General features: G+C 38.3%; 2 protein-coding genes and 1 long non-coding RNA gene across 5 annotated transcripts; 1 reads left to right on the top strand and 2 right to left on the bottom strand.

Moving 5' to 3' along the window:
- The first annotated feature begins 128 nt into the window (after positions 1 to 128).
- LOC145552622 (uncharacterized) lies at positions 129 to 26153 on the top strand. 2 transcript variants are annotated; one of them, XR_014088745.1, is made up of 6 exons: positions 129 to 346; positions 2526 to 2770; positions 7451 to 7724; positions 8631 to 8713; positions 17110 to 17179; positions 23328 to 26153. It is a non-coding gene; the product is annotated as an uncharacterized LOC145552622 (long non-coding RNA). The 2 variants fall into 2 exon arrangements; XR_014088746.1 differs by lacking the exon at positions 8631 to 8713 and having other exon boundaries at positions 132 to 346.
- On the bottom strand, positions 1198 to 10332 carry LOC103468977 (tripartite motif-containing protein 16). Its single transcript, XM_008416411.3, has 5 exons — positions 10227 to 10332; positions 4769 to 4795; positions 4628 to 4690; positions 2535 to 2674; positions 1198 to 2351 (listed from the first exon to the last, which is right to left on the bottom strand). Exons 1-5 carry the CDS (start codon positions 10246 to 10248, stop codon positions 1947 to 1949), a joined length of 657 nt encoding a protein of 218 aa, XP_008414633.2. The 5' UTR covers positions 10249 to 10332; the 3' UTR covers positions 1198 to 1946.
- Positions 19107 to 26149, bottom strand: emc10 (ER membrane protein complex subunit 10). 2 transcript variants are annotated; one of them, XM_008416413.3, is made up of 8 exons: positions 26027 to 26149; positions 25824 to 25890; positions 24259 to 24371; positions 23678 to 23791; positions 23388 to 23572; positions 22562 to 22655; positions 19823 to 19920; positions 19107 to 19400 (listed from the first exon to the last, which is right to left on the bottom strand). In XM_008416413.3, the coding sequence occupies exons 1-7, from the start codon at positions 26117 to 26119 to the stop codon at positions 19834 to 19836; spliced, it is 753 nt and encodes a 250-aa protein (XP_008414635.2). In that variant the 5' UTR covers positions 26120 to 26149; the 3' UTR covers positions 19107 to 19400; positions 19823 to 19833. The 2 variants fall into 2 exon arrangements, with proteins under 2 accessions (XP_008414635.2, XP_008414634.1); XM_008416412.3 differs by lacking the exon at positions 19823 to 19920.
- Positions 26154 to 26238: the final 85 nt, after the last annotated feature.

Genomic DNA, 26238 nt, shown 5'->3' with positions numbered 1-26238 from the left:
AAGATTTTGACTGTCATTAAAGTTGAAAAGTTTTCTTTCTTTTTTTTAAAGTCGAAAACATTTAACCTTTGAAAGTCAGAAATGTTCACTTCTTTCCCCTCAAATTTTTTTGAGATTTTTGGCAGAAATGTACCATTATTATATCTACAACGGCCCTAATGGCGCTCTTTACAAATGACGTCATTGTTACCCGAACGGCGACCTCTGAACGTTGGAAGATGATGAGGTCCAGGAAGCTTCATTTCAATATTCATTGATACAGAAGCAAAGTGTGAGGAAACTAAAACGATGGTTGAAATGCAGAGGACTCAAAGTGAGCGGAGAGAAGGCAGCGCTGGTTTGAAAGGTAGTTTTTTATTTTTTCTGGTTACGGATAGCATGTTAGCCAACACTCACTAGCACCGTGCTATTAGCTAGCACTCGTTAGCACTGTTATTAGCTAGGACTTGCTAGCACAGTGGTATCTGGGCTTACCTTGCCAATTTCCCGCTCGGCAATCTAGGTAATTATTGATTCATCAGTTAATTTTTCCAATTAAATATCAATTCTATTCTATTGGTGGGAATTGAATTGCATATATTCATAACTTAAATCAGATCACAAACAAAGTCAGCTGTTGAGCTAACATTTCCCCCAAAACACAGCCTTAGGTACTAAAATCTGTCTGAATGATTGGTAGGAGGGCTGCACAGTGGCGCAGTTGGTAGAGCTGTTGCCTTGCAGCAAGAAGGTTCTGGGTTCGATTCCCGGCCTGGGGTCTTTCTGCATGGAGTTTGCATGTTCTCCCTGTGCATGGTGGGTTTTCTCCAGGTACTCCGGTTTCCTCCAACAGTCCAAAAACATGACTGTCAGGTTAATTGGCCTCTCCAAATTGCCCCTAGGTGTGTGAGTGTGTGTGCATGGTTGTTTGTCCTCTGTGTTGCCCTGCGACAGATTGGCGACCTGCCCAGGGTGACCCCGCCTCTCGCCTGAAACGTTAGCTGGAGATGGGCACCAGCAACCCTCCCGACCCCACTGAGGGACAAGGGTGCAAGAAAATGAATGGATGGATGATTGGTAGGAAATATACCAGAAATGTCAGTGAAAGGCAACTTACTGAGGAACTTTTACCCAAATATTAGTGATGGTCTTTGTTTTGTTTTGATCTTGTCATCATTAAAGTTGCATGTTTGCACTCATTCCAACACACAAAAAAAGTCAGTTGAGGGTCGACTTCATACTGGCTTAGTGAAGAAGACTAATTTATTGACTACATTGAGGACAATTAAACACGGTCAAAGTAATAAAAACACCCAACTTTATCTTGCCTAACTTAAATTAACAAAAACAAATGAAAGTCTGAAGGTGTTTTTATGGATTCAGAGAAAAAAAAACTGCTAAGATGGCTTCAACCCTCGTTTTTTTCTCCAATCACACTTAAATGAACACTTCCTGGTAAAACAACTGCTGCAACATTTCCACAATATACGGAAGCCCATTTCTGCCATGAACCAAAAAGTAAAAGCCAGACAGGGAGACAAAATTTTGAATTTTATAAACATGAAAACAAAAATAAAAAGTGAAAAATGTCACGTAAAATGACAACTTTAAAATTCATAATTTTACAAGTTATATTTCTACAAGTTAAAACTCTTAATTTTACAAGTTTTAAAATTATAATTATGAGAACAAAAGACATAACATAAAGGTTATATGAAAACAGTTATTTCGGGGTTTAGTCATAATTATGAGTTTCAGTGAAAATTATGAGAAAAAAGTAATCATTTAGAGTTTTAAAGTCATAATTATGAGTTTTAATGTCATAATTTCTACTTTGAATGTCATAATTTTCTCTTAGGAGGCATATCAAAAATTATGACTTAGAAAGTCAAAATTATGACTTCCTGCGTGCTTTTGTTTTTTCATTCATGGCATGAATGGGCTTCCATACAAATCCCTTTCAAGTGTCACTGATCTTTTTTCCGGATAAGACAGAAGGAATTTGTTCCGATCCAGAACCCGGGGAAAATTCTCTCCTCGAATTTGGCTTTGTACTTGTGGATCAGCCGCACTTCCTTCTCGCAGTCTCCCTCCACCGACAGGAAGGAGATGACGCCGGCCGGCAGGTCGACGTAGACGCCCATGGTGGGGGACGGCGGCAGCTGGATGTCGATGTTCTCGCCGTTGTGCCAGACCTGGTAGCAGGAACCGGACCATCCGACCCCCCAGGAGCCTTTGTTCTCCCCGAGACCGCAGGGCACCTCCTGGCCTTTACGGGGCGCACTCTCCGCCACCACGCCGACCACCACCCAGCCGTCGTAGTCCACCTCCCAGTAGCCTCGGATGCCCATCAAGCCCTCCTTACACAGCACCTGCAACAGGAGACATTTGTGAAACCCACAGCGCCGCGCGCCGCGTTAGACATGGAAAGAAAAAGCTAGAGAAAATTTACGCCAAAAAAACTCTGAAATTTTTTTAGATGAAGTTTTTTTTAGGAAATGTTTAGATTAATCTCAAAATCTCTTAATTTTTCACATAAATTCCAGGCCTCCTACCTGCGGTGAGTCCTGGTATCTTTCAGGCCTGTTGGGATAAGGGCAGACTGCGTCGGAGGTACGAGCCACTTTGGTGCTGCCCTCAGAAATCCACAGAAGCTTCTGAGCTGTTTTGTCATCCAGAGAGACGGGGAACCAGTCTGAGGAGGTAGAAGAAGAACTTAAATGTGACTAAAACCATGGAGGTTCTTAAAACTGACACAACCTACAAGAATTCTGCAAGTGGTTCCCATATGGTAAGTCAACAACAAAACACTTGTCTTTTCCAGCAGACAAACTGGACAAGATACGTAGCAACTCGGCTGGGGTTGCTAGGTGATGGACTAGACTCGGCTGGGGTTGCTAGGTGATGGACTAGACTCGGCTGGGGTTGCTAGGTGATGGACTAGACTCGGCTGGGGTTGCTAGGTGATGGACTAGACTCGGCTGGGGTTGCTACGTGATGGACTAGACTCAGCTGGGGTTGCTACGTGATGGACTAGATTCGGCTGGGGTTGCTACGTGATGGACTAGACTCAGCTGGGGTTGCTAGGTGATGGACTAGACTCGGCTGGGGTTGCTAGGTGATGGACTAGACTCGGCTGGGGTTGCTAGGTGATGGACTAGACTCGGCTGGGGTTGCTAGGTGATGGACTAGACTCGGCTGGGGTTGCTAGGTGATGGACTAGACTCGGCTGGGGTTGCTAGGTGATGGACTAGACTCGGCTGGGGTTGCTAGGTGATGGACTAGACTCAGCTGGGGTTGCCAGGTGATGGACTAGACTCAGCTGGGGTCGCTAGGTGATGGACTAGACTCGGCTGGGGTTGCTAGGTGATGGACTAGACTCGGCTGGGGTTGCTAGGTGATGGACTAGACTCGGCTGGGGTTGCTAGGTGATGGACTAGACTCGGCTGGGGTCGCTAGGTGATGGACTAGACTCGGCTGGGGTTGCTACGTGATGGACTAGATTCAGCTGGGGTTGCTACGTGATGGACTAGACTCAGCTGGGGTTGCTAGGTGATGGACTAGACTCGGCTGGGGTTGCTAGGTGATGGACTAGACTCGGCTGGGGTTGCTAGGTGATGGACTAGACTCGGCTGGGGTTGCTAGGTGATGGACTAGACTCGGCTGGGGTCGCTAGGTGATGGACTAGACTCAGCTGGGGTTGCTAGGTGATGGACTAGACTCAGCTGGGGTCGCTAGGTGATGGACTAGACTCAGCTGGGGTTGCCAGGTGATGGACTAGACTCAGCTGGGGTCGCTAGGTGATGGACTAGACTCGGCTGGGGTTGCTAGGTGATGGACTAGACTCGGCTGGGGTTGCTAGGTGATGGACTAGACTCGGCTGGGGTCGCTAGGTGATGGACTAGACTCGGCTGGGGTCGCTAGGTGATGGACTAGACTCGGCTGGGGTCGGTACGTGATGGACTAGACTCAGCTGGGGTCGCTACGTGATGGACTAGACTCAGCTGGGGTCGCTAGGTGATGGACTAGACTCAGCTGGGGTCGCTAGGTGATGGACTAGACTCAGCTGGGGTTGCTAGGTGATGGACTAGACTCAGCTGGGGTCGCTAGGTGATGGACTAGACTCAGCTGGGGTTGCTAGGTGATGGACTAGACTCGGCTGGGGTCGCTAGGTGATGGACTAGACTCGGCTGGGGTTGCTAGGTGATGGACTAGACTCGGCTGGGGTTGCTAGGTGATGGACTAGACTCGGCTGGGGTTGCTAGGTGATGGACTAGACTCGGCTGGGGTCGCTAGGTGATGGACTAGACTCAGCTGGGGTCGCTAGGTGATGGACTAGACTCGGCTGGGGTCGCTAGGTGATGGACTAGACTCAGCTGGGGTTGCTAGGTGATGGACTAGACTCAGCTGGGGTTGCCAGGTGATGGACTAGACTCAGCTGGGGTTGCCAGGTGATGGACTAGACTAGGTTTTTTCTTTTTATGCTGTTGGGATTTTTTAATACTGTTTTAAGTTACTCTGAAGTTACTTTTGTCTTATTTCAAGTGTACTGAGATATTTGCACTAGAAACTAGGCCAACAATACTTTCTGAGATTTTGTGTTTTCGGGTATAGATAAAGGACATTTAAAAGCCTTAGAAAGCCTTACGTTTCATGAAGTCAGCTCTGGTAGTTGGTTCGGGGATATTTGGCTCATACGGTGGCAGCTTTTCTGGAGTGAGACAAAGGCATGTTTATTAGCATTTACCAGGATGGGTGAATCAAAACAAACATAATTTGGTGATTTTACCTTCTGCAGCGCTGCTTCCTTTTTTCCCTAGACATTTCAAAACAGAAAGCAGGATTATATTGCAGTCACTTTGAGCACATATGCTCTCATGCTTCATTGTGTTCAAGTGTAACACATTTATTTATACGAATTAAAATACTCCTTGTTATAAGAAGGCCTACCTTCCTAGACAATGGACATAATGTAAGTAGAAAACTGGTGGGACTGTTAGCTAGTGTCTAACATCAGTGCGCCCTCTAGTGGATTCATCCGGGACAAAAAAAGACACATTTTTATAATAATCACATCTTTTATGATATTAACTAAATGTGTTATCTGACTTTACACCACTGTATACCATGTGTTCATGAGAAAAACACATTTATTCTCTCTTTTCTCACATTTGATTACTGATTACTGATCACTGCGCATCGGCTCATACGTTTAATTTTCAGTAGCAGTCCAGCAAAGGCAGTTAAACTACTTTTATCTTTATTTATTATTATCTTTAGATCTTATATTATGACAACATTGACAAAAATACTCTCCCTGGAGGTATTTCTATTAGCACATGCAGATCGTACAGTGGGATCAGCTCACTCTTCGGTTACCTAGCAACTCACTCACTCTTTGGTTACCTAGCAACAGCCTGCTGAGTAACTGGCACAGCAGTAGTTTAAGGTTTCCCAACCATTCCTCACAACTGCTTAGAAATAAAAAACATCGGCGTGTAGAGAAAACTCTGGATAAAACAGGAAAGTCATGCCATCAGTTTGGCAGAAGTTTAGATAATTAAAACAAAAAAAACTAATCACTAATTATAGATATTGACTGATGATAAAACGAGAGGAAAAATGGCAACTTGTCTCTATCTGTGTCTGACATGTGTTCTTGTTTATCCGAGGAGATGTTTGCAAACTTTTTAAATAAGAAACCACTTGATATATAAAACCGTCACATTAACAGAACGTACGGACACCATGTTCCAAATGTTCAACATTAGAAGAGGCAAAGGTCGACGGTGGCGTGTCGGGAAACGGGCGAGCCAAACACGGACGACCGCGTCAGTCTTATTTAACCACGCCCTCTGTTCATTAAATGAGACAATGAAGAAGACAGAGGGAAAAGAGCGAACGCCGCAGACGGATCAGGAATGAGACGTCAAGCCGGTGGCGAGCTGGAAGACTGAAAATATCCAGGATGTTCCACGGAACAGCAGGAAGCGCCAGCTGGGATAAACTGACTCCATGATGGATGGCCTGACATCGCAGCAATAGAGACATGAAGGACACGTGGCAGGGAGGCATGAGGATATTTAAAGGAACCGGCGCTTTAAAAGGGATAAAGTTTGGTACCATTCAGTGTCTGAACACTGCAAAAACACAAAACCATGAGTCTTATGGTTAAAGTGTTTTTATGTTTATATCTGTCTGATGTTTCTTCACTTCTAGCTGAAATTTGTTTCCACAGCTCAAGATTTAATTTGACATCTCCTGTAGTTTTAATAACTATTTCTACACCGTAAAAACATGAAATCTTACCAACTATTTTTGATCTGGTTTCCACTTTGCAGTGGAAACCAGATGCAAACCATAATATGGTATGCAAATACCATATTAAGGTATTTGCATACCTTAATATGCTTAAAATAAGACAAACTAACTTGCAAGATGTAGAATATTTAGGTCAATAATGTCTTGTTATTGATGAAAAACTACCAGTTCCACTTATAATAAGTGAAATAATCTGCTAGTATAACTACTACGTTTTTATTCATTTATTCTTTTAATCAATATTAAGGAATTGTTTACTTAAAACAAGCTCCTGTATCTTACTGAAAAGTTACTTGTAAGTTGGTTTTGTCTTATTTGAAGTTCATTACCATATTTGCACTAGAAACAAGACCACAGTGCTTGGTAGGACTTTGTGTTTTTGCAGTGTTGGAAGACATTTGACTTTATAACCTCTCAACACTGCAAAAACACAAAATCTTACAGTGTATTTTGGTCTAGCCTGTAGTGCAAATATCTCAGTACACTTTAAATAAGACAAAACTAACTGACAAGTAACTTTTCAGCAAGATATAGGAGCTTGTTTGAGTAAATATTTTAAATAAATTCTAGTTTAATTCATTATTCCACTTGTAACATGGAAAAATGTCTTGTTATAAGGAAAATAATCTGCCAATGGATCAAGTACTTTATTAAAATCAGCATTAAGGAATTAATTACCTAAATCTTTTGCAGTGTTGAAATCCAATCGTGATGGAACACTGCTTGGGTTGCTAGGTAACGGGGCTGAGCTAGGCTGGGGTTGCTAGGTAACGGCACAGTGCCCATGAAATGTGACTTCACTGCAAACACACCAAATCTTACCGAGTATTTTTGCCTAGATTCTAGTCCCAATATCTTAGTTGTGTAAGAAAATGTATAAAATTGATTTTTTTAAAAAGTGCTGGTTCCACTGGCAGATTATTTCACAACTTTTTCTCCATGTTATATGTGAAGTAATCTGCCAGGTGAAACAGTATTTTCCACTTATATTAAGGGATTATTTACGTAAAATAAAGTTATTTTGCTGAAAAGTTAGTTTTTTCTTACCTCAAGTGTAAGAAAAAACTAATATTTGCCCAAGAAACTAGACAAAATAAATGCTTGTTTTTGTTTTGAACGTATTCTGACGGATTTTGTCTCAAATCAACAGTCCGAAGTCACATCACAGTCCCGCTAAAAGGTCAGCCGCACGTCCTTGGATGATTCATGGGAATTGTTTGTTTTGGACAGCCGGGCCAGCGGACCTTTTCCTCTCCAGGACTCTGGTCTCATTGGGACGGAGCGACTCGACTGGGCAGATCGGTTTCAAAACGTCCCACTGAGGCAGCAAGATCAGAGGATAAGAACATGAGGGCCAGATCTGGTCTCATCCCACAATGTTTCTGTCTGGCGTCAAGTCTTACCGGCTGGAAAATGGAATAAAGGTACGGAAGGATTCTGGAGAAATTTCGTCCTTTGATCTGACTTTCTCATAAAATAAATCAACAAAGCAAAATTCTGACGCCATAAATCACTTAAGGAGGATTTTGTGTTTCTTTGTGCTTCAGTCAAGCGGCCATAAATAACTCTGATATGAGCTTTTGCATTTTGTTACTTGAATTACTGTGCAGCATTTCACACTTCATTACTGCAGCAGCAGGAGGATGGATTAGTAACAACTGGGCTGGAGGCTGGAGGTGGCGTGGGTTATGTCAGCTGCTGGCATGGACTGAAAGGGCCAACAAAACATTAAACTGTTGACTTTAACCTCAGAATCCTGTCAAATCCGAACAAATAGCCAAATATTCTTAGCTTTATGTCAGTTATATTGTTAGCATAATCAGAAATAATCACATTATCGTTTTTCCTTCTTGGATTTGTAAACCTGGACTTGATCCAATGAAAGTCTGTTCCAAATTTATTTGGCAGATTTGAGTTTTAAGACTAGATTTTTGTGATGGTGCTTAATCAGCTAAAACAATTATGATTCTGAGGAAGAAAAAGTCAGAATTCTGAGGGGAAAAAAGAATTTTGAGAAAAATTTTGAAATTCTGAAAAAAAAAGTCATAATGTAGGAAAGACAGAATTTTGAGAAAGTCAGAATTTTGAGAAAAAACAATTGAGAAAAAAGTCAGGATTTTGAGAAAAATTTCAAAATTCTGGGAAAAAGTTGGAATTCTGAGGGAAAAAAAAATCATAATCTAGAGAAAAAACAGAATTTTGAGAAAAAGTCGCAATTCTGGAAAAAAAAAAGGTTAGAATTCTGATAAGTCAAAATTTAGAAAAGAAAAACAATTGAGAAAAAGTCAGCGTTCAGAGATAAAGGTCAGAATTTTATTTTGTTTTCCCAGTGGCCGTGATCCTCTTCCGCAGAAACAAGACGTCTTCAAAGAAAAGCATCTGAAAGACGCATCGAGTGGTCATGTTGCAACAGGTCAGGATTACCGGAGGCGAATAAAACGGCGATGTGACACCGAGGCGGCCGCTTTCTCAGTAGCAAAGCCACACACTTTGTTGACATGATTAATGGTCGGGGAAACACTGGCATGGTCCGAGGCGACGACGGCCGTTTGGCTCGGAGCTGGACTGCCGGGCCGGCGGGTATGAAGACACTCAATAACGGCAAATAAACAGCCTAATAAAACCGGTGATAAAACAAAGTGACGAGCAATAAATCAGTGTGAATCCGGGACGGTTAATGTCAGAAAAACAGAGCGACCTTTCATCTGAGCCCGGCGGCGACACTTTAAACAACTAATCAGAAACACGAAGGAGCAAAAATCAAAACGGCTTTTATCCAATTACTGGTTTCAGGGCTGAAAAGACTAATTGTGATGGATCAATTAGTGAAATAATCAACTAATTTAGTAAATGATTAATTGTTAACTGGAGCCTATTTGGTGAAAAAACAACCTAATCAGCACAGTAATTAACCCAAAACTAATATATATAAGCATATATATTTGAAATAACACATTTCTCTATAAATATATTTAGTATTTTAGCCAAAACTCAACTGGCAGTTTTAATTTCACCTGGTGAAACTTCCCTGAAGGAATGCTGCTTTTGTATTTCATGCAATAAAATGTTTATTTTCCTATTTTAAAAGGACTTAAATTATTACTTTTTAATGTATGTCTAAAATGTTTTAAAATGAAAAAGTGCTATTTCCACTGGTAGATAAAACATGGAACAAGGAAATAATCTGCCAGAGGGGCTAATACTTTTCATTCATAAATATTAAGGAATTATTAACTTCAAACAAAATCTTATATTTTGCTGAAACGTTATTTATGAGTTAGTTTTGTCTTATTTTAAGTTTACTAAGATATTTGCACTACAAACTATATGAAAAATACTTATCAATTTTGTGTTTTTGCAGTGTAAAAAGTCATTAAAACAATGGTTAGTATATAAAGTGTTGAACTAAAAAAACTAATTTAATCTTTAAGTGAGAAAACATCAGACAGCATTAAAATAAATGTATGTTAATAAGACACATGAAAAGATTTAAGATGTATTATGGAAACACATTCAAATTAAATAGAAATGCAAACAGAACGAAACAAATTGATCAGTAACGAACTTAAAATGCGTAATACACTGCAAAAACCAAATATGTTGGATCAGGTTCTAGTGCAAATACCTCAGTTCACCTGAAATACGACAAAACTAACTTTAAATAACTTTTCAGCAACGATAGTGAAATAATCTGCCGGCGAATCTAGGATGTTTTATCAATATTCAAGAATTATTTTCTTAAAATAAGATAGAATATCTTGCTGAAAAGCTGTTTGAGTTCTTTTAAGTGTAATAAAATATTTTCACCATAAACTAGACCAAAATACTTGGTATGATTTTGTGTTTTTGCAGAGTAATGTGGCTAATAATAGTAACCAGCGGGGATGATTGGGAACCGGTTGGTTCCGGTGGGACTCCGTTCTTACCTGCTTTCTTGGGGACCGGCATGGTTCTGTTTGGCTTCGGGCGTGCAGCTGTCGTCAAAGTGCTTCCTGGTAACTCCAGGGCTCACCTTTATCAGCTTGTGATGAGTGAGGAGGGGCAGACCGAAGAGCCGTTTTTTTGTCGGATCGGATGGAACCGTCCCAAAAAAAGGACGATCCCGTCACTTGAAACTCGTGATACTTTTTACTGGGAACCGGGCTGAAGTACCGAGGACATCCCAACCATTCCTGCATGTTTGCATTCACTCGCACAGGAGGGACACGTCTGCGTCGTATTAAATGAGATGATAAATTAATGTATTAAAGAAAAAGAGGGTGAAAAAACATGCAGCCCTGTGCCCTTTGGAGTCCTTTTAACGGAGAGAGAATGGCCGCTAACGATTAAACTGATCCCGACTCCAGATGCCGGCAGTGGGGTTATTTTCCGTTTGTAGGGTGTGAGTCGTCACTATGTGAGAAGGAAGCCAGCTTCTCACCGGGTAGCTGTCAGCGGTCCCAGATCCCATCCATCAGGAGCTGCTGCCGTTGCACCCTAGACTTCTGACTGGGAACAAACTGTACCAACAGATGTTACATCGGAGGACACAGCTGGAGGACGGTCTTCACCTTACAGATTGTCCTGATTCTATCAGTTTTCTGCCTTTAAGGTGGCCTGCTGTGCTTCCTGAAACAGGTTAAAATGGTCTATACAAAACATGTTCATTCCTTTTTTTTTTTGTTGTTCTCACAAAATCATTCTCAGATAATTAAATCTAGTTTATAATGAGCTGTTTCAGGTCGTCTTGTCACTTTAAATCCAAATAAGCCTCTGCTGGCCACGCCCCCCCCCCCAATGCATTGTTTACATTTGATGTGAAAATGGCTGCAAACAGATTAGCAATTATACCAACATAAAGCTGCAGAAAGCAGCCATTGAACAGCGAATACAGCAGTAAAACCAGCTGACCAAACATTCTGGAGTTCTGTTTGGGTTGCTAGGGTAACGAGGCTGGGCTCGACTGGCGTTGCTAGGTAACGAAGAAGTGCGAAGAAATGTCACTCAACACAAAACCTCATCAAGTATTTTTGGCCTAATTTCTAGTGTAGATATTTTAAGTCTTTTGAAATAAGAGAAAACTAACTTACAAGCAACTTTTCAGCAAGATATGAGAGCTTAAATTAAGTCAATAATTCTTTAATATCAATGAAAAAAATAACTATTTCCTCCAGCAGATTATTTCACATATAACCAGACATTTTTCACATGTTATAAGTGAAATAATCTGCCAGTAGAACGATTTCTTTTTCATCAACATTAAGAAATTATTCACTTAAATCAAGCTCCAATATCTTGCTGAAAAGTGACTGTTTTGTTTTATCGTAGAAATTAGACCAAAAATAACTGGTAAGATTTTGTGTATTTGCAGTGTGGAGCTCTGTTTTGGTTGCTAGGTTGCTTTTAAGCGCTTGGGCTGTTTTTAGAGGCAGTTGAGACCCAAGTAGAAGTACAAAAATGTGCCTAATGTGTCCCCTGCAAGGAAATATCCCTGACCAGAAGTAATGCTACTACATAAAACCTAACTGATGAGTAGAAAGCAAGCGAAAGTTTCACCTTTGCTTTCACACCGAAATTTTCCATATTTGTTGTGATATTTTAATAGTAGTGAAGTTCCTGGAGAACATAGGGAACCATAACAGTATTCATATTATCTTAGGCTGTTTTCACACCTGATAGTCCAGCAGACTCAGTTCATTGTGGGACCAAAATTTCAATATTTGCTGCTGCTGCACTTTGCTTTAATTCTGTACTGTATCAACCCATCCAGACTAATTGAAATATCTGTTCCCGTCCTCACCTGTGGTGGCGCAGCACCAAGAACCACAGAAGAAACAACACAAAAACTTCAGAAGAAGGCACTGATCACAAGAACCTTGGGAATAAAATGGAGTGGTGGTTTTACTGCTGTGTTCACTGTACAATGGCTGCTGGAAAAGACAGCCATTGTCCTTTCTCCTGCTAGCTCTGGACTCTAAAGTTTGTTTTGGTTGTATTTACCCAGTATGCCCTCCACTGTTGTCCACTTCCTGCTTCTGGGGTGGTCTTTGGTTCACTTGACGTTCACATATGCATTTTAACAGCACCAAAGTCCACTTGAACTGAACCGAGACCGAGTTTTATAGGCAGACCAGAGTTTGCTTTTTTTGGTTCGATTATGCCAGTGTTTTTCAACCACTGTGCCGCGGCACACTAGTGTACCATGAGTGATCGTCAGGTGTGCCGTGGAAATTATCCAATTTCACCTACCGTATTTTCCGGATTATAAGCTACTACTTTTTTCCTACACTTTGAACATGCGGCTTTTCTGTGGATTTTTCTTCAACCACCAGGGGGCTCTTTAGCAGGAAGCGAATCATTGGAAGTCAAAATTGGAAATCAAAGAAGAACGCGCTAATTTTAATTTAGAACAAGCACATGCTAGCAGCAGGCACAACTGAGAAATGTTTTTAAACTCATATGATGCAGCTTCTAAGTTGAGTATCAATCTGGCAGGACGGGAGGGAAATAAAACCGCTGCACGTAAACTCGGCGTGAACAAAACCGGATTTGGAGACGGAGAACTGCGTCCTTAATATATCCAGCAGTTATTAGGATGCTGCCCTCTGCTGCCCTCTGCTGGGTCCTGATGGGAAACCCAGAGCGGCAGAGATACCAGCGGCCTGTATCCCGGTGCGGCTGATATATGTAAGTTTCCAGGGGGGAATTAAAAAAATTGGAAGGTACGGTTTATAGTATGGTGCGCTCATAGTCCGGAAAATACGGTAATTGGTCTTAAAGGATTTTTTGAAAACGAATTAATTATCTGCCAATAATGCCATCTTCGAGTATCTGCTGTAGTAGTGACTAGCGGCGGAATCATGTAATTTTCTTACCACTAGATGGCAGTAGGTACCGAACATTTTACATTAAAACAAGAATTAGTGATGCATGAATGCTGCTACATTCATGCATCACACACGACATTGTTGTGTCACTGTTCAGGGTTATTTCTGAAATGGACATGTTAAGTGCAATTTGAAATAAGAAATGTAAGATATGCTAAAGAAAAATTTGTGTTTATTTGATTCCTATTCAAGACACTGATAAGAATGACTATATTTGTTATAGGCGGCTACAGAGTATCTTTGTTTACATTTTTGGTTGGTGGTGTGCCTCGTGATTTATTCAATTAAAACAGAGTGTACCTTGGCTCAAAAAGGTTGAAAAACACTGGATTATGCATTCACCCCTCCCTCCCCAAACGGACCAGATTTTCCAGAAAAATGAACTGGAGTTCAATTAAAGTGAACTAAACAGAGCTGGTGTGAATTCATCCAAACATTACAACATGCCCTCTGTGTGAGGGATGAGATCTCAACACCAGTCTTCCCTGCTGTCAGCATCTTAGTTCAATCTGTTTTGTTTCAAAGCCTTTTGGGAACTAGATCATACCCTCAACAATCACAGTGAACTTCACCGCCCAGACTGGCTGCTGCATAACCTTAAACACTCGTACTGCATGACATGTTAACATGATCAGGCACTGGTGAAAGATATAGCAACATGCAGGGAATACAATGTGTGGAAGGCAAAGGAGACCTGCTGGGCTGCTTTTAATAGGCTTTCAATAAGACGTCTCCTTGTAATCCTCGTACTTTCTTTCTCACATGACTTAGAGGTCAGCGACTTTCACCTTCTCACTTGTCTTGAAGTGGAACAGTCATTGGGAGGACTAGTTCCAACTGGTTCCAATCGGTCCCAACCAGTTCTAACCAGTCCCAACTAAATCCAACCACTTCCAACCTGTTCCAACTAGATCCAGTCAGTTCCAACTGGTTCTAATCAGTTCCAACCGGTCCCAACCAGTTCTAACCACACCCAACTGAATCCAACCACTTCCTACCAGTTCCAGCCAGTTCTAACCACACCCAACTGAATCCAACCACTTCCTACCAGTTCCAGCCAGTTCTAACCAGACCCAACTGAATCCTACCAGTTTCAGCCAGTTCCAACCAGACCCAACTGAATCCAACCAGTTCCAATCGGTTCTAACGAGATCCAGCCAACTGGTTCCAATCAGATTGAGGTCTGGACTTTGACTGGGCCATTGCAACAACTTACCTCTATTGTCAGCAGCTGAAGACAAAGACAGGAAATAGTTGGAGGATTATGGTAACGACTTACCGGATGAACAAACTTATTCATGTGTGATTTTAATCACGTTTCTTATTTATTGGAAACATCACAACTGCAAAATTGTGTTTTTTTGACATTTTTAGGTTTTGCTCTCATTTGTAATGGAAATGCAAATAATGAAAAACGAAACAACAATGCTCACCTGCAGCAGCGTGATCGGAGAATTTGACTGATTAAAACTACACTCAAGGTAGTTAAAACAAGGTTTTCAGCCACTTTTCTTCTTACAAAACCTGGTTTTAGTTGGAGTGAATGAACCACTGATCATTAAGCGTAATTATCATCTCAGCACGTTTGAGCAGTTCAACACCTCCAACAAAAAGAGATCATTCTGCGACTAAACTCTTTAAAGACAACATGAGCAGATTTACAGCGTGAAAACGACAGATCAAATTAACTCTGCCAGCCCACTTTTAGCGAAACACGAACCTCCAGACCGCCTACTAATCACGAGATGTCAAACGAGAGGTGTGTGAGAACCGCGGGGTCCGCCTGACACGGGGTGTCATGCTGACCTCGGTCGCCAAGCAACCGTGATTTATGACACCGTGTAGCAGCCGGTATGTCTCCCCCCCTTCTCTGCACCTCAAGTAGCACCATTTATCTTTTGTGACAATGAAATATGCGCAGATATTAAGTCCTCAAGTCTGCAGAGACACTGACTTGTAGATAATTTAGGGAATAAATATAGTTTGCTCCCTGCAGCAGAGGGTTGGAAGGGAAATTCAGTAAAACTGAACTGAGAATTTTAACTTTTTTCTCAATTCTCACTTTAACTCATAGGAAACGTGTTTTTTTCTCAGAATTCTAAATTTTTTCTCAGAATTTAGAGAATAAATATAGTTCGTTCTAGGGCTGTGTAATAATATCGATTTTGCGATATATATCGATATTTTCTTTCCTAGAAAAAAATTGATATTCATCCATAAGTATCATAACATCCAACTGTCACCTTGTTCACTCACTTTTGCTTCGCCGGGAGAGTGATTCGGTCATCAGGCTTAGAGTGATTCCTTCAGATGTTAAGTGTTAAAAAGGTATCAAACTATTCAGAGCAGGTGCTTGGTGAACTTTATTTACTTTATAAATGCATGTAAGCTACAGTTTGTACTGTTTCAATTAAAAGAAACATGTTTTCTCACCACTTCTTTGATTCATTTTGTCCAGCTGTCGACTTTAAGTCTGTGTCCAACCAGAGCCAGGTATTGTGTAGTTGGTGCTTTTAATCAGTTTTCAGTTAAATTAATTCAATCCAACTCTATAACAGTCACAAAATGTCACCAAAATCACTCTGTCCCTCTGAAATCTTTCATAAAATCGCAAAAGTGTATTTAGTTGTATCGTTTTCTGAATATCGTAATATATATCGTATCGTGAGCAGAATATCGTGTATCGTATCATATTGTGAGATTGTTGTATCATTAGTTCGTTCCCTGCAGTTGACGGTTTGTATTGCAAGGAAAATTCAATTAAGCTCAAACTGAATTGAGAGCTGTAGCCTTTTGTCACTTTAATCTCATAATTTTAATGTTTTTGTTTTTAGAATTCTAACTTTAATGTTAAAATACAGACTTTAATCTCAGAATTCCAATGTTTTCTCAGCATTTATAGAATAAATATAGTTCGTTCCCTGCAGTAGAGGGTTTGTGCGGAAGGAAAATTCAGTTTAGTTCAAATTAAATTGAGAACTCTCACATTTTTTCTCAGAATTCTGACATTTTTCCTCAGAATCAAAATTGTTTAAGCAAATTCAGGCAAATCTAGTCTTAAAACTGAAATCTAGCAAATAAATATGGGACAGGCTTTCGGTGTCGATCAACTGTAGGTTTACAAATCACATAGCAAGGAACAAATATTTATGTGATTATTTTCATATACCAACAACAAAAAGACAAACACTTTGGGATGCTTGGTTATTTATTTGGACTTTGACAATATTAGAATTCTGAAGGATTTTTCTTTGTGGCCCCAACCTTCTTCCGTAGGTTTGTAATGATGGGAATCACCGTTTTAACGTTTAGCAACAACAATAGGAGACAGTTTAAATCTACCAGAACCCCTGAAAATAACCAGAGGAAGAGCAACAAGTTTAATGGTTTACTTGATAAAAATGAACATAAAAGTAATGTAAGAAAACTTTCTTGAAGGTCAATAAACTTTAAATTATAATGAACATTTAAACCTAGAACATTTTAAATATCCAAAATAAATAAACAAAACAAGACAAAACAACAAATACATTGAACTATAAAGTCTCTGTAAACCAAATTGTCGTTTAAAAACACCAGACTGCAGAGTTTCATCATCCACTTTTTGGTAGAAAGAGAGAAAAGAGTTTGTTTTAATTTATCATGCAATTAATTGATTTATAGCTTATTGAGACAAGCCTAGCTGCATAAACAAAACCTTACAAAGTACTTTTAGTTTCTAGTGCAAATATTTTACACTTAAAATAAGACACTAACTTACAAGTAACTTATGAACATGATATAAGTCAATAATTCTTTAATATTGATTTTAAAAAATGCTAATTTTACTGGCAGATTATTTTACTTGTATCACAGGACACTTTCCCCATGTTATAAATGAAATGAACCAGTACTTTTCTTCATCTATGGTCTAATTAATATCTTATATAACTTGTTTTTTCAGCCCTCCTGGTTCTGAAACAGACAGCGGAGGCGACGAGTGGATTTGGTCCCGGAGGAGCAAAAGGAACGGAGTGAGTCATTCTGAGAAAAATCTTTCTGGTGCTTAGAAGAGACGCAGCTGAAGCTCCAAACTGAGCCTCCCAAAAATAAAAGGATGTTCCTCACAGTTAGCGGTGTGGACTAAAAACAGCTGGACACGGAGAAACGAGGTGATGTAATGTTGACTCGGGGATCATCCCTGAAATACAGAGACAGATCCAGTCAGCTGGTCCCAATGGATCAACTGGGAGATGCCCAGTAGCTGCGTTTCCTTTTACCTTAAAATTGAGCAATATCACATTTTGAAAATAAATGTGCTTAATGGAAACACATCACTTCTGAAAAGACTAATTTTGTTTTTTTAGTAAAAAGTTTTTGCGGTAGGATTAGATTGTTTTTTGGCCGCATCAAAATTACAGCATTTCACAAAACTGCAGAGAAAACACTTTTTTCATATCATATGAGTCAACAGGATGTTACTACTGGCAGAAACGACAAAGACGTAGACAGGAAGTGGTTGGAGGATGATGGTGTTTCATGTTTTTAACGACTTATTGCATGAACAAACTTATTTACGTGTGATTTTAATTGCGTTTCTTATTGAAAGGAAAAACAGCAATTGTATTTTTTTCCGACATTAGCAGAATATCGACAAAGTTTTGTGCACATTTGTACTGGAAACACAGCTACAAATAGTTTGTGTCTCTCTGACATATCTGATACAGAAACATACATTTTATGAATACTGGGAGTTATAAGTGATGTAAAAATTGAAAAAAAGACTTTTCACATAAAACGCAATAAAAATACAGTTTCTGGCAAGGAATAAGTTAGGATACCCTCAGATTTATTCCCACTTTAAAAGTCAAAATGTCATTACTCTGAATTATGAATGAAGTTTGCACTGTTTAAAGATCCAAGACATTTACGAGATGTTTCAGAAAAATCTGAAACATTTTTTTCCTTTAGTCTATAAATGTAAGGGTCAAAGCAGCAGCTACAATACTCAGCTTTGAGGCAATAAAGAGTCAAAACATGTCAAATATTCCGCTTATAGTATCTTGTAAAAACACATCTGTACAGTTGAAGTATGTAAATTTGTTATTATATTGTCATGAAAGGCTGTTTTCATTTCCATTTTATTCATAAAATGGAAATGAAATGAACTATGAAATGTATAAACATTTCAGTTTCAATATGTTTCAGAGCTAAATATTTAGCTATTGTCCAAATTCACTTGCTGAAAAGTTCTCAAAGGAGTTTAGATGTTCGTAACGCCAGCTTTTATTTTGATAGTCCACTTCCGCTTATATCGGTAAGTGAATTAGAAAAACATCTATTTATCTTCGAATTAACTTTCTAACTAAATATTTAGTTTGAACCTGTGACATTTATGAATGTATTAATAACATGGTGAAAATATGACTGCGTTAATCAATTTTTTTTCCTCTTATGATGCCATAACCGAATAACCGAAATTGCTAGCTAGCTAGCTTGCTATGTAAATTTTTGGCTGCTGGTTTTACCGTTTTCCATATTTTTAAACATAATTTGAAATTACATGGACAACAGGAATGAATTTACATACAGTAATTACTACATTTTTATATAGTTACAAGTCAACTGTATATTATTTTTACTTTACAGAAAAACTTAAAGCCGGATGGTCAAAAAATATGACGGTCTCCAATAAAACGGCAACCTCTCCAGCAGAGGGCGCTAAAGGCGTCGTTTTGATTAAATTATCAATAGTTTAATTCTAAGATTTGGCAATTTCGTATTTAATTTCGCTAATACAGAACATCTGATTATACTTTGAAAAAAACTTTTGAAAGCTTTATTTTTCAACCTTTATTAAGTACAAGTTTACCAATAAAGCAGATTTAAAAACAACTGGAATGTTAATTTTACAGAACAACATGAATCTGTAGTAAAATAAATAAAAAAAACAAAGACAAGTAAAGTAATAAATACTTTATTTTTTACATTAGTAAAAGTGCAGTCGCCTGCGGGTCACAAAGTTTCTGTACAGATTTCAGATGCACAACAAATATGCTGCTCCTTAAATAGCTTTATGTACAGCAGATCAAATCTGAGAATTTTTATTCAGTGAATGTTACCGGAAAAAACCCAAAAACAAACAGTTGATCATCGACCTCCTCCGTTGGCGGCTCCACCGCCAGCGCCGCCGCCTGATTGGTCCTGGGCGCCTGACATCATCAGGAAAAGAACGAGAGGCACGATGTACATCCACTGCAAGAGAAGAAAAACACACCTTGTATAAATAACTACTGTAATTTACATAAAATTAACTGTGATCACTTGCATGTATTTGGTAAAGGTTGCTGATTTGTTTCCTCCCAGATAAGGTCAGATTTATTTCTCAACAGAAAAAGAAAATGATGAAATATTCCAGGAGGGTTAGAGAGTAGAGAGTCAAACACCAAACACTTTTAGGCTCCACTAACTTTCTGGAGGTTTGGATTCGGTCGATTGTAAGAAACTATCAGCCTAAAAATTTATTTGGTCTTAGACTTTTGAGAAGGGCTAACAGAAGAAAAAGAAGGAAGAAGTGAAAAACTACAGTTTGTGGTTAAACACAAACAGAAGAGGAGAAGAAGAAGGATGAAGAGGAGGAGGAGGAGGAGGAAGAGCCACAAGTAAGGAAACTGTACTTCAGTGGGAATCAGCTCTGCTCTCTGCCGCCCCCTGCTGGGGGCTGTGCCGAATTGGTGAGCATGAGGAAGATGGCACCTCCCAGAATCAAATACCACTGGAACACAGCAACAGAGTCACTGGACACACAGCGAGGCACAAACACGGCACAGAACAACACCAAGGCAGCAGCACGACCGGACCGGGCCCGACCACACAACAGAACCGGGTCGCAACGGGCCGCAGGAACCGGGCCAATAAAATGACCAGAAACAGCTCTGCTTACTGCAACGGCGTATTACGACCACCAGACAGAAAAAACATCAGTAGATTTACACCAAAACAGGAAGAAGTTTTTAGATTAAGAGAAAATGTTCTAGAAAAAAACGCGGTAAATATTTGGGTTTCAAAAGTCGACAGTTTTCTGACAAAACTCAGAAATTTTGAGATTCATCAGAAATTGTCTAGAATTTTTTTCTTTTGGATATTTCTGAATTCGAAAAGCCAAAAATATTCCAGAAAAAAAAGAAGAAAATTCCAGAATTTTTTGAAGAAAATTTCTGAGTTCAAAAAGTCAGATTTTCTAGAAATTCAGTTTCCCAAGTCAAAAATTCATTCCAGGGAAAAAAATAGGAAATTTCTTAGTTTGAAACATTGAAAGTTTTCTAGAAAACAACTTGGAAATGTTGACCTTTTCAAAGTTGAATATTTGCTACAAAAAAAATCTCAGAAAATTTCTAGAAAAAACGTGGAAATTTCTGAGTTTGAAAAATGTAAAATTACTAGAAAAAAAACTTTGAATTTTGAGATTAACCTAAAAAAAATTAGAAAAAAATGTGGAAATTTCTGAGTTTCAAAAGTAACTTGGAAATTAAACCTGAGATTAATGTCAAAATTTGAGTTATTTGTAAAAAAAAAAAAAAAAAAATTCAGACTCTTTGATGTCAGAAACATCAAAGTGTTTTGGGGTGAATTTACTCCTTTTTCCTTTAAAAGGCCCTAAAACTCCCTGGTGCTTTAAATTTGATTTCAGATGTAAATGAACTAACAGGTGAAAGAAAGTAAGTCTGCAACTTAATTATTTTAGTTATTAATGATTGATTGTCAGAATATTAATCAGAATATTAAAAAAAAAATCTCCAGAGTTTTCATTTAACCACTTAAGCTTTTTGTATTCAATAATATAAATAAATGTAACTATGCAAATAAACACTTTAATTCCTTTTTTAAGTAAAAGGAAAAAAATAACCTAAAAGCCAAAAGCAGCATTCCTTCAGTGAATCTGAACCAGGTGAAAAAAAACATTACAAACAAAAGTGTTTTTATCTTAAATTCAAAATGTATATATTTTTGTACAGTTTTAGTTTAATTCCTGCTCTGAATGTTGTTTTTTCAGTAACGGCCCCTGAGGCTCTATTCTCCAGTTCGCGATTAATCAATAACTAAATTAGTTGTTGATTATTTAAATAGTCGATTAATTTCAGCCATGGAGGAAAACTTTGCAGCTCTGAAATGTTTCATAATTTCTGTTCACATTAATAAGACAGGCTGGAAAAGCAGAAAGCATCGTGTTATTTTAGCCAAAAGCAGCCGACGCTTCAAGCTTCCTCTGTCTCTGCAGAAAGTCAGGCTGAGCGAGAGAATCAATAAATATTGATTAGAGGGTTCAGGGCTCCAAAACGCTGAGGAAAAATAACATTGTTCAAAAACGTAGAATAAATTATCCCACTGCAGCTAAAATATGTTGATCATTATGGACGATTAATTGATTAAATCGATTAATCGCTAGACAAATTGATTAATTGCTAAATAATTTAATCGATTTAATCAAATTTTTGTTTTTTGAAGATTTCACTTTTGGAAAATTTAGATTTTTTTCATCTTCAGTTTCCAAAGTTCGGAGTGATGTCAGCGCACCCAGGGCGGCCATCTTGTTTTACAGCCTCTCTTTACTTTGGATTTGAATTCATGTTAACTCTACAACAAAACATTAGGGCTAGGCTACGACCTTTTTTATGATTACAATAAAGTCGTAATGTTACCAGAATAAAATCGTAATTTTACAAGAATAAAGTCGTAATTTTACCAGAATAAAGTCGTAATTTTACGAGAACTCTTACATGAAAATTAAAAGCTTTAAATGAGGAAAGTTGAGCATCTTGTGAAGTTTTAGAGATAATACTTTACATTTTAACACTAAATTATTATCAGCAGCAACAGCTGAGTCTATTTCCAAAGAACAACACAAACTGAGCAGATCCTGAAAATTCAAAGCTTTTTTCTCATTAAAAATGTTTTTTTCTTGTAATTTCCAGAAGTTTTTGGTGAAATTTCATCTTTATTCTGTTAATAATATGCCTATAATCTCTTCAACCAAAATTCTCATAGCCTGGCGCTAATAACTCACAGATGTTTTAAATAAAAACAACTCTGAAAATATTTTCTGTAAAATAAAATACAAATAAAAAAATCTATTAAAATCGGATTTGGTGTGGAAACACAAATCTGAGACTTTACCTTTAAGCCATATCGCCCAGCCGTATTTATAAGGTTTATTTCTTATAGAACATCAGTCAGTGGAAGCTTTCAAGTGCTTGGTGCGTCAGCCAGCTGCCTGGCAGTGCACAGCAACAAACTGTCTACACTATGAGCCATAAAACAGTGATGACCTAACATCTGATCTGATATTAGACACGCTAAACTGTGGATTAACTGTGACTCTCTAAACCTTTTATAAACCCTGGCAGCTTCACCCTTACGTATTTGGCGAAGAACGATTTCTGCTCCTGTGGATTCTTTCCTTTCTTCTCAGATTCTTGTTCCATCCGTTCCAGGAACAGCGCCGTCTCCGGTCTGGAAAAACAAAACAAAAAACAAAAGCAGATTTAAATTACTCAGTTTAAAAAATAAAAAAATTACAAAGTTACAAAGTAAGAAAACAGAAAAACGCGCTGACGTTTTCTTTGTCGCAGCAAATTACATGGAACTAAGGAGAAACATGAAGATCACGGGTGTTCAAAGTGGCGGTTCCGGGGCCATTTTTGGACCCTGACCTGACTTTATGCGGCCCTCCCAACCACAGCTCAAAAACAGATTAAATAAATTAGGACAAAACTGTGATTTTTAAATCAAAATCTAGTCTCATAAATGTACAAAGTGATCGTCTTTTCCAAGCTTTCTGCTTTCCTTCTGTTGTCATGGTAACCAGGACCACAGCGACTGGTCTAAATTACACCAAATCTGGTTTTACTTGCTGTACTAAAACGTTTTCAAATGAGGACTGACGTAGATCCTGTTTTTATTCGGGAGAATTAACTCAATATTTTTTTCAGTTTCCTTCAAATCGAAGACAAAACAATAAACAAAGTGGATTCCTTTCATTTTACATAAAAACATTTGAAGTTTTGCATCTACAAAAAAACATCAATAAATCAAGTTACTGTGTTTAATTAAAACAGTTCATGCTTCGTTTATTGTTGCGTAAGTAAAAAAAAACGATCTTACTTTCTGTTTCTTCTGAATCAGAACCAAATCAAGCCTCACATCAGCTGTAAAGGAAACCAAGCCGTGAAGGTAAAGACTGACCCTGGAGCGTTTACAGGCGCCATGATGCTCAGAGTCGTGTTGAAAACCTCCAGGTCGACTTCATCCTCGACCTCGGCGCCTCTGCAGGCTCCAGGTAAGGTTACTATGGAGACGCCGATGAGGTATCCCGACACGTCGGTGTGGAGCGTGATCACGTCGCTCAGGTGGGACTCGACCATCGCACACTGGGAACCACAACAACAAAACTCCTTCACGGAACGTAAAACTGAGCCTTCATTTTGGTGACTTCTGACTCGTTTTTGCTGCCATTTTTGAAGCTGGACACATACGGCTCTGACGAACGCTGTGAGGTAACCGTCCATCTGCCACTCCGTCTGTCTGTCCGCCTGCAGGAAAACCCGAGGCACTCGGATTCTGTACAGGCCGTCGACTGCAGCCACTTCCTGAGGAGACCAAACCAGACAGATCCGTCGTTTTTTAAAAACCAAAACAAAAAAACCAAAACAAATCCGTCATTTTTTAAAAACAAAAACAAAAAACCAAAACAAATCCGTCATTTTTTAAAAACAAAAACAAAAAACAAAAACAAATCCGTCATTTTTAAAAAAACCAAAACAAATCCATCATTTTTTTAAAAAACAAAACAAAAAACAAAAACAAATCCGTCATTTTTTAAAAACCAAAACAAATCCATCATTTTTTTAAAAAACAAAACAAAAAACCAAAACAAATCCGTCATTTTTTAAAAACCAAAACAAAAAACCAAAACAAATCCGTCATTTTTTTAAAAACAAAACAAAAAACCAAAACAAACCCGTCATTTTTTAAAAACAAAAACAAAAAATCAAACCAAATCCGTCATTTTAAAACTCCAGAGGTTCCAGCCAAAGGTTTGGTTTTTCAGTTTCACCTTCAGCTTGGAGCGGTCGTCTTCTGACAGCTGGTTCTGAGTTAGAGAGACGCTCGGCTCCCGACCCGTTTTCAGCAGCAAAGATCCACGCGACTGAAACTTTGCAACATCGTCTGAAGACAAAACAGAACAAAGAACAATGAGCAGAGATGATTAAAAATGCACAAAATAATCCTCAACTTTTGAGTTTAGAGACTGAAATTAAAGGTCACTTCCTGAAGAAAAAGAAAAACGTATTCAGAGCAGAAATTAAACCAAAATGGCAAAAAATTTGCTTTTAAGATAAAGTAATTATGCATTTTAGGCAATAAAATTTGTATTTGTATTTTTTAATTAAATTTTATTTGGTTTACTTAATTTCCTCTTACAATCATAAAACATTTTTGAATAAAAAAAAAGGACTTAAATCATTTATTTGTATTTTTAAATGTATTTCTCATTTTTAATAAACCGATTTAACTGGTTAAATAAAAAAATCTGTAGAATTTGTCAGAGTAATCAATGGAATAATCGATTACTAAAATAATCAGTAGTAATTTGGTGATCAGAAGAGCTGACCCTGCTGTGGTTGATAATGAGACGTTTATGTTCAAATATTCAGTTTGACGTTTATTTTCTAAAAACTCCCAACATCATTGAACTGTTATCATCAGTTGTACTAATGTCTTCAATAAATTAATTAGTTTTTACATGTTTTTTTCCCCTCGCAGATGTGACTTGTCTCCATTTTCTTATGGGTTTTTACTATAAACTACATAAATTTTAGCTACATAATGCAATCTTTCATAAATGACAGGTCATGTCTGCTGATTTTAGTTCTTTTTAATCCATCCCATCATGAAAATCCGCCTCTTTGGCTAAATCTGGCATGTATTCATGTTGATAAATAAACATTATTCCCTTTATGTAATAAATAAAATTCTAATTTATACTTTAGTTTCATCTGCTGAAAGCGTGTTTTTGCAGAAATCTTTCATTCAGCTGCAACTTTGCAAACCAAAGTCAAGCCACCATCTTATTCTTCAGCTTGTTTCGTCATGAGTTTAAACATTTATCATGCTAACTGGAGCTATCTTTATTTATACACCTGTCAAAATAATCATTTTTGCTAATTAGACAAACTTAATTTGCAATATCATTATTTTATGTTGTCATCTAAACTGAACATGTTTGAGATTCTTTAAAGTAAGTGCAAAGTTACATTATATCCTGACTTGTATATTTACATTTTCTTTAGATAAATACTAAACTTTACTACATGCAAAGTCTTGAGGTACAACTGAACATAATACTTCATCCAACCTGGTCAATAAGCTTCCAAAACATCAATGAGACAAACTGAGTCTCATAGATGTTTATACATAATAATAATAATAATAATAATAATAATAATAATAATAATAATAATAATAATGCATAATCACAAGAAAAACAACGTCTGTCATCAGAATGACGGACAACGGAAATTGCGTTAGCTTGCTGAGCACAAGGCTACTTAGTTAGCAAACTAGCATGACTGATGTTCTACACGCTTCCGTTTCTTCGCAATTAAAATATCTTCTCACCGAGTTCAAACGAGTGTTCAAGCGGCACAGAGAAGCCACTGAGCTCGGCCTCCAAAGGATCACCGACCTGAAAATAATCAAAATCTGCGTTTAGCCTCTGCATTATCACACAATGCTAACGCTAACTGGTTAGCATAAATAAAATAACCCTCATCGCTTTTTTTGTTAAAAAATATATTCATGAATGATTATTTAACTCTTACCCTTCGGCCGTTATTACATGATACTAAATTTGCGCATGTCAATAACAAAACGATGGAAATAACAGCAACATTAAACGGTAGCAGGGGAGCCATTGCTGCTAACTGTGGACACCGGAAGATGGTGAAAGATCAGCAACATCCGCATTTTCAGAATAAAAGCACACAAACTAGCTTACACATGTAAGTACGTGCACGCTGAGTTTTTGATCTTT

This window comes from Poecilia reticulata, chromosome 8 (genome assembly GCF_904066995.2).
Source record: "Poecilia reticulata chromosome 8, P_reticulata-male-v2, whole genome shotgun sequence".
Classification (NCBI taxonomy): domain Eukaryota; kingdom Metazoa; phylum Chordata; class Actinopteri; order Cyprinodontiformes; family Poeciliidae; genus Poecilia; species Poecilia reticulata.
This window is presented reverse-complemented; position numbering and strand designations above follow the sequence as displayed.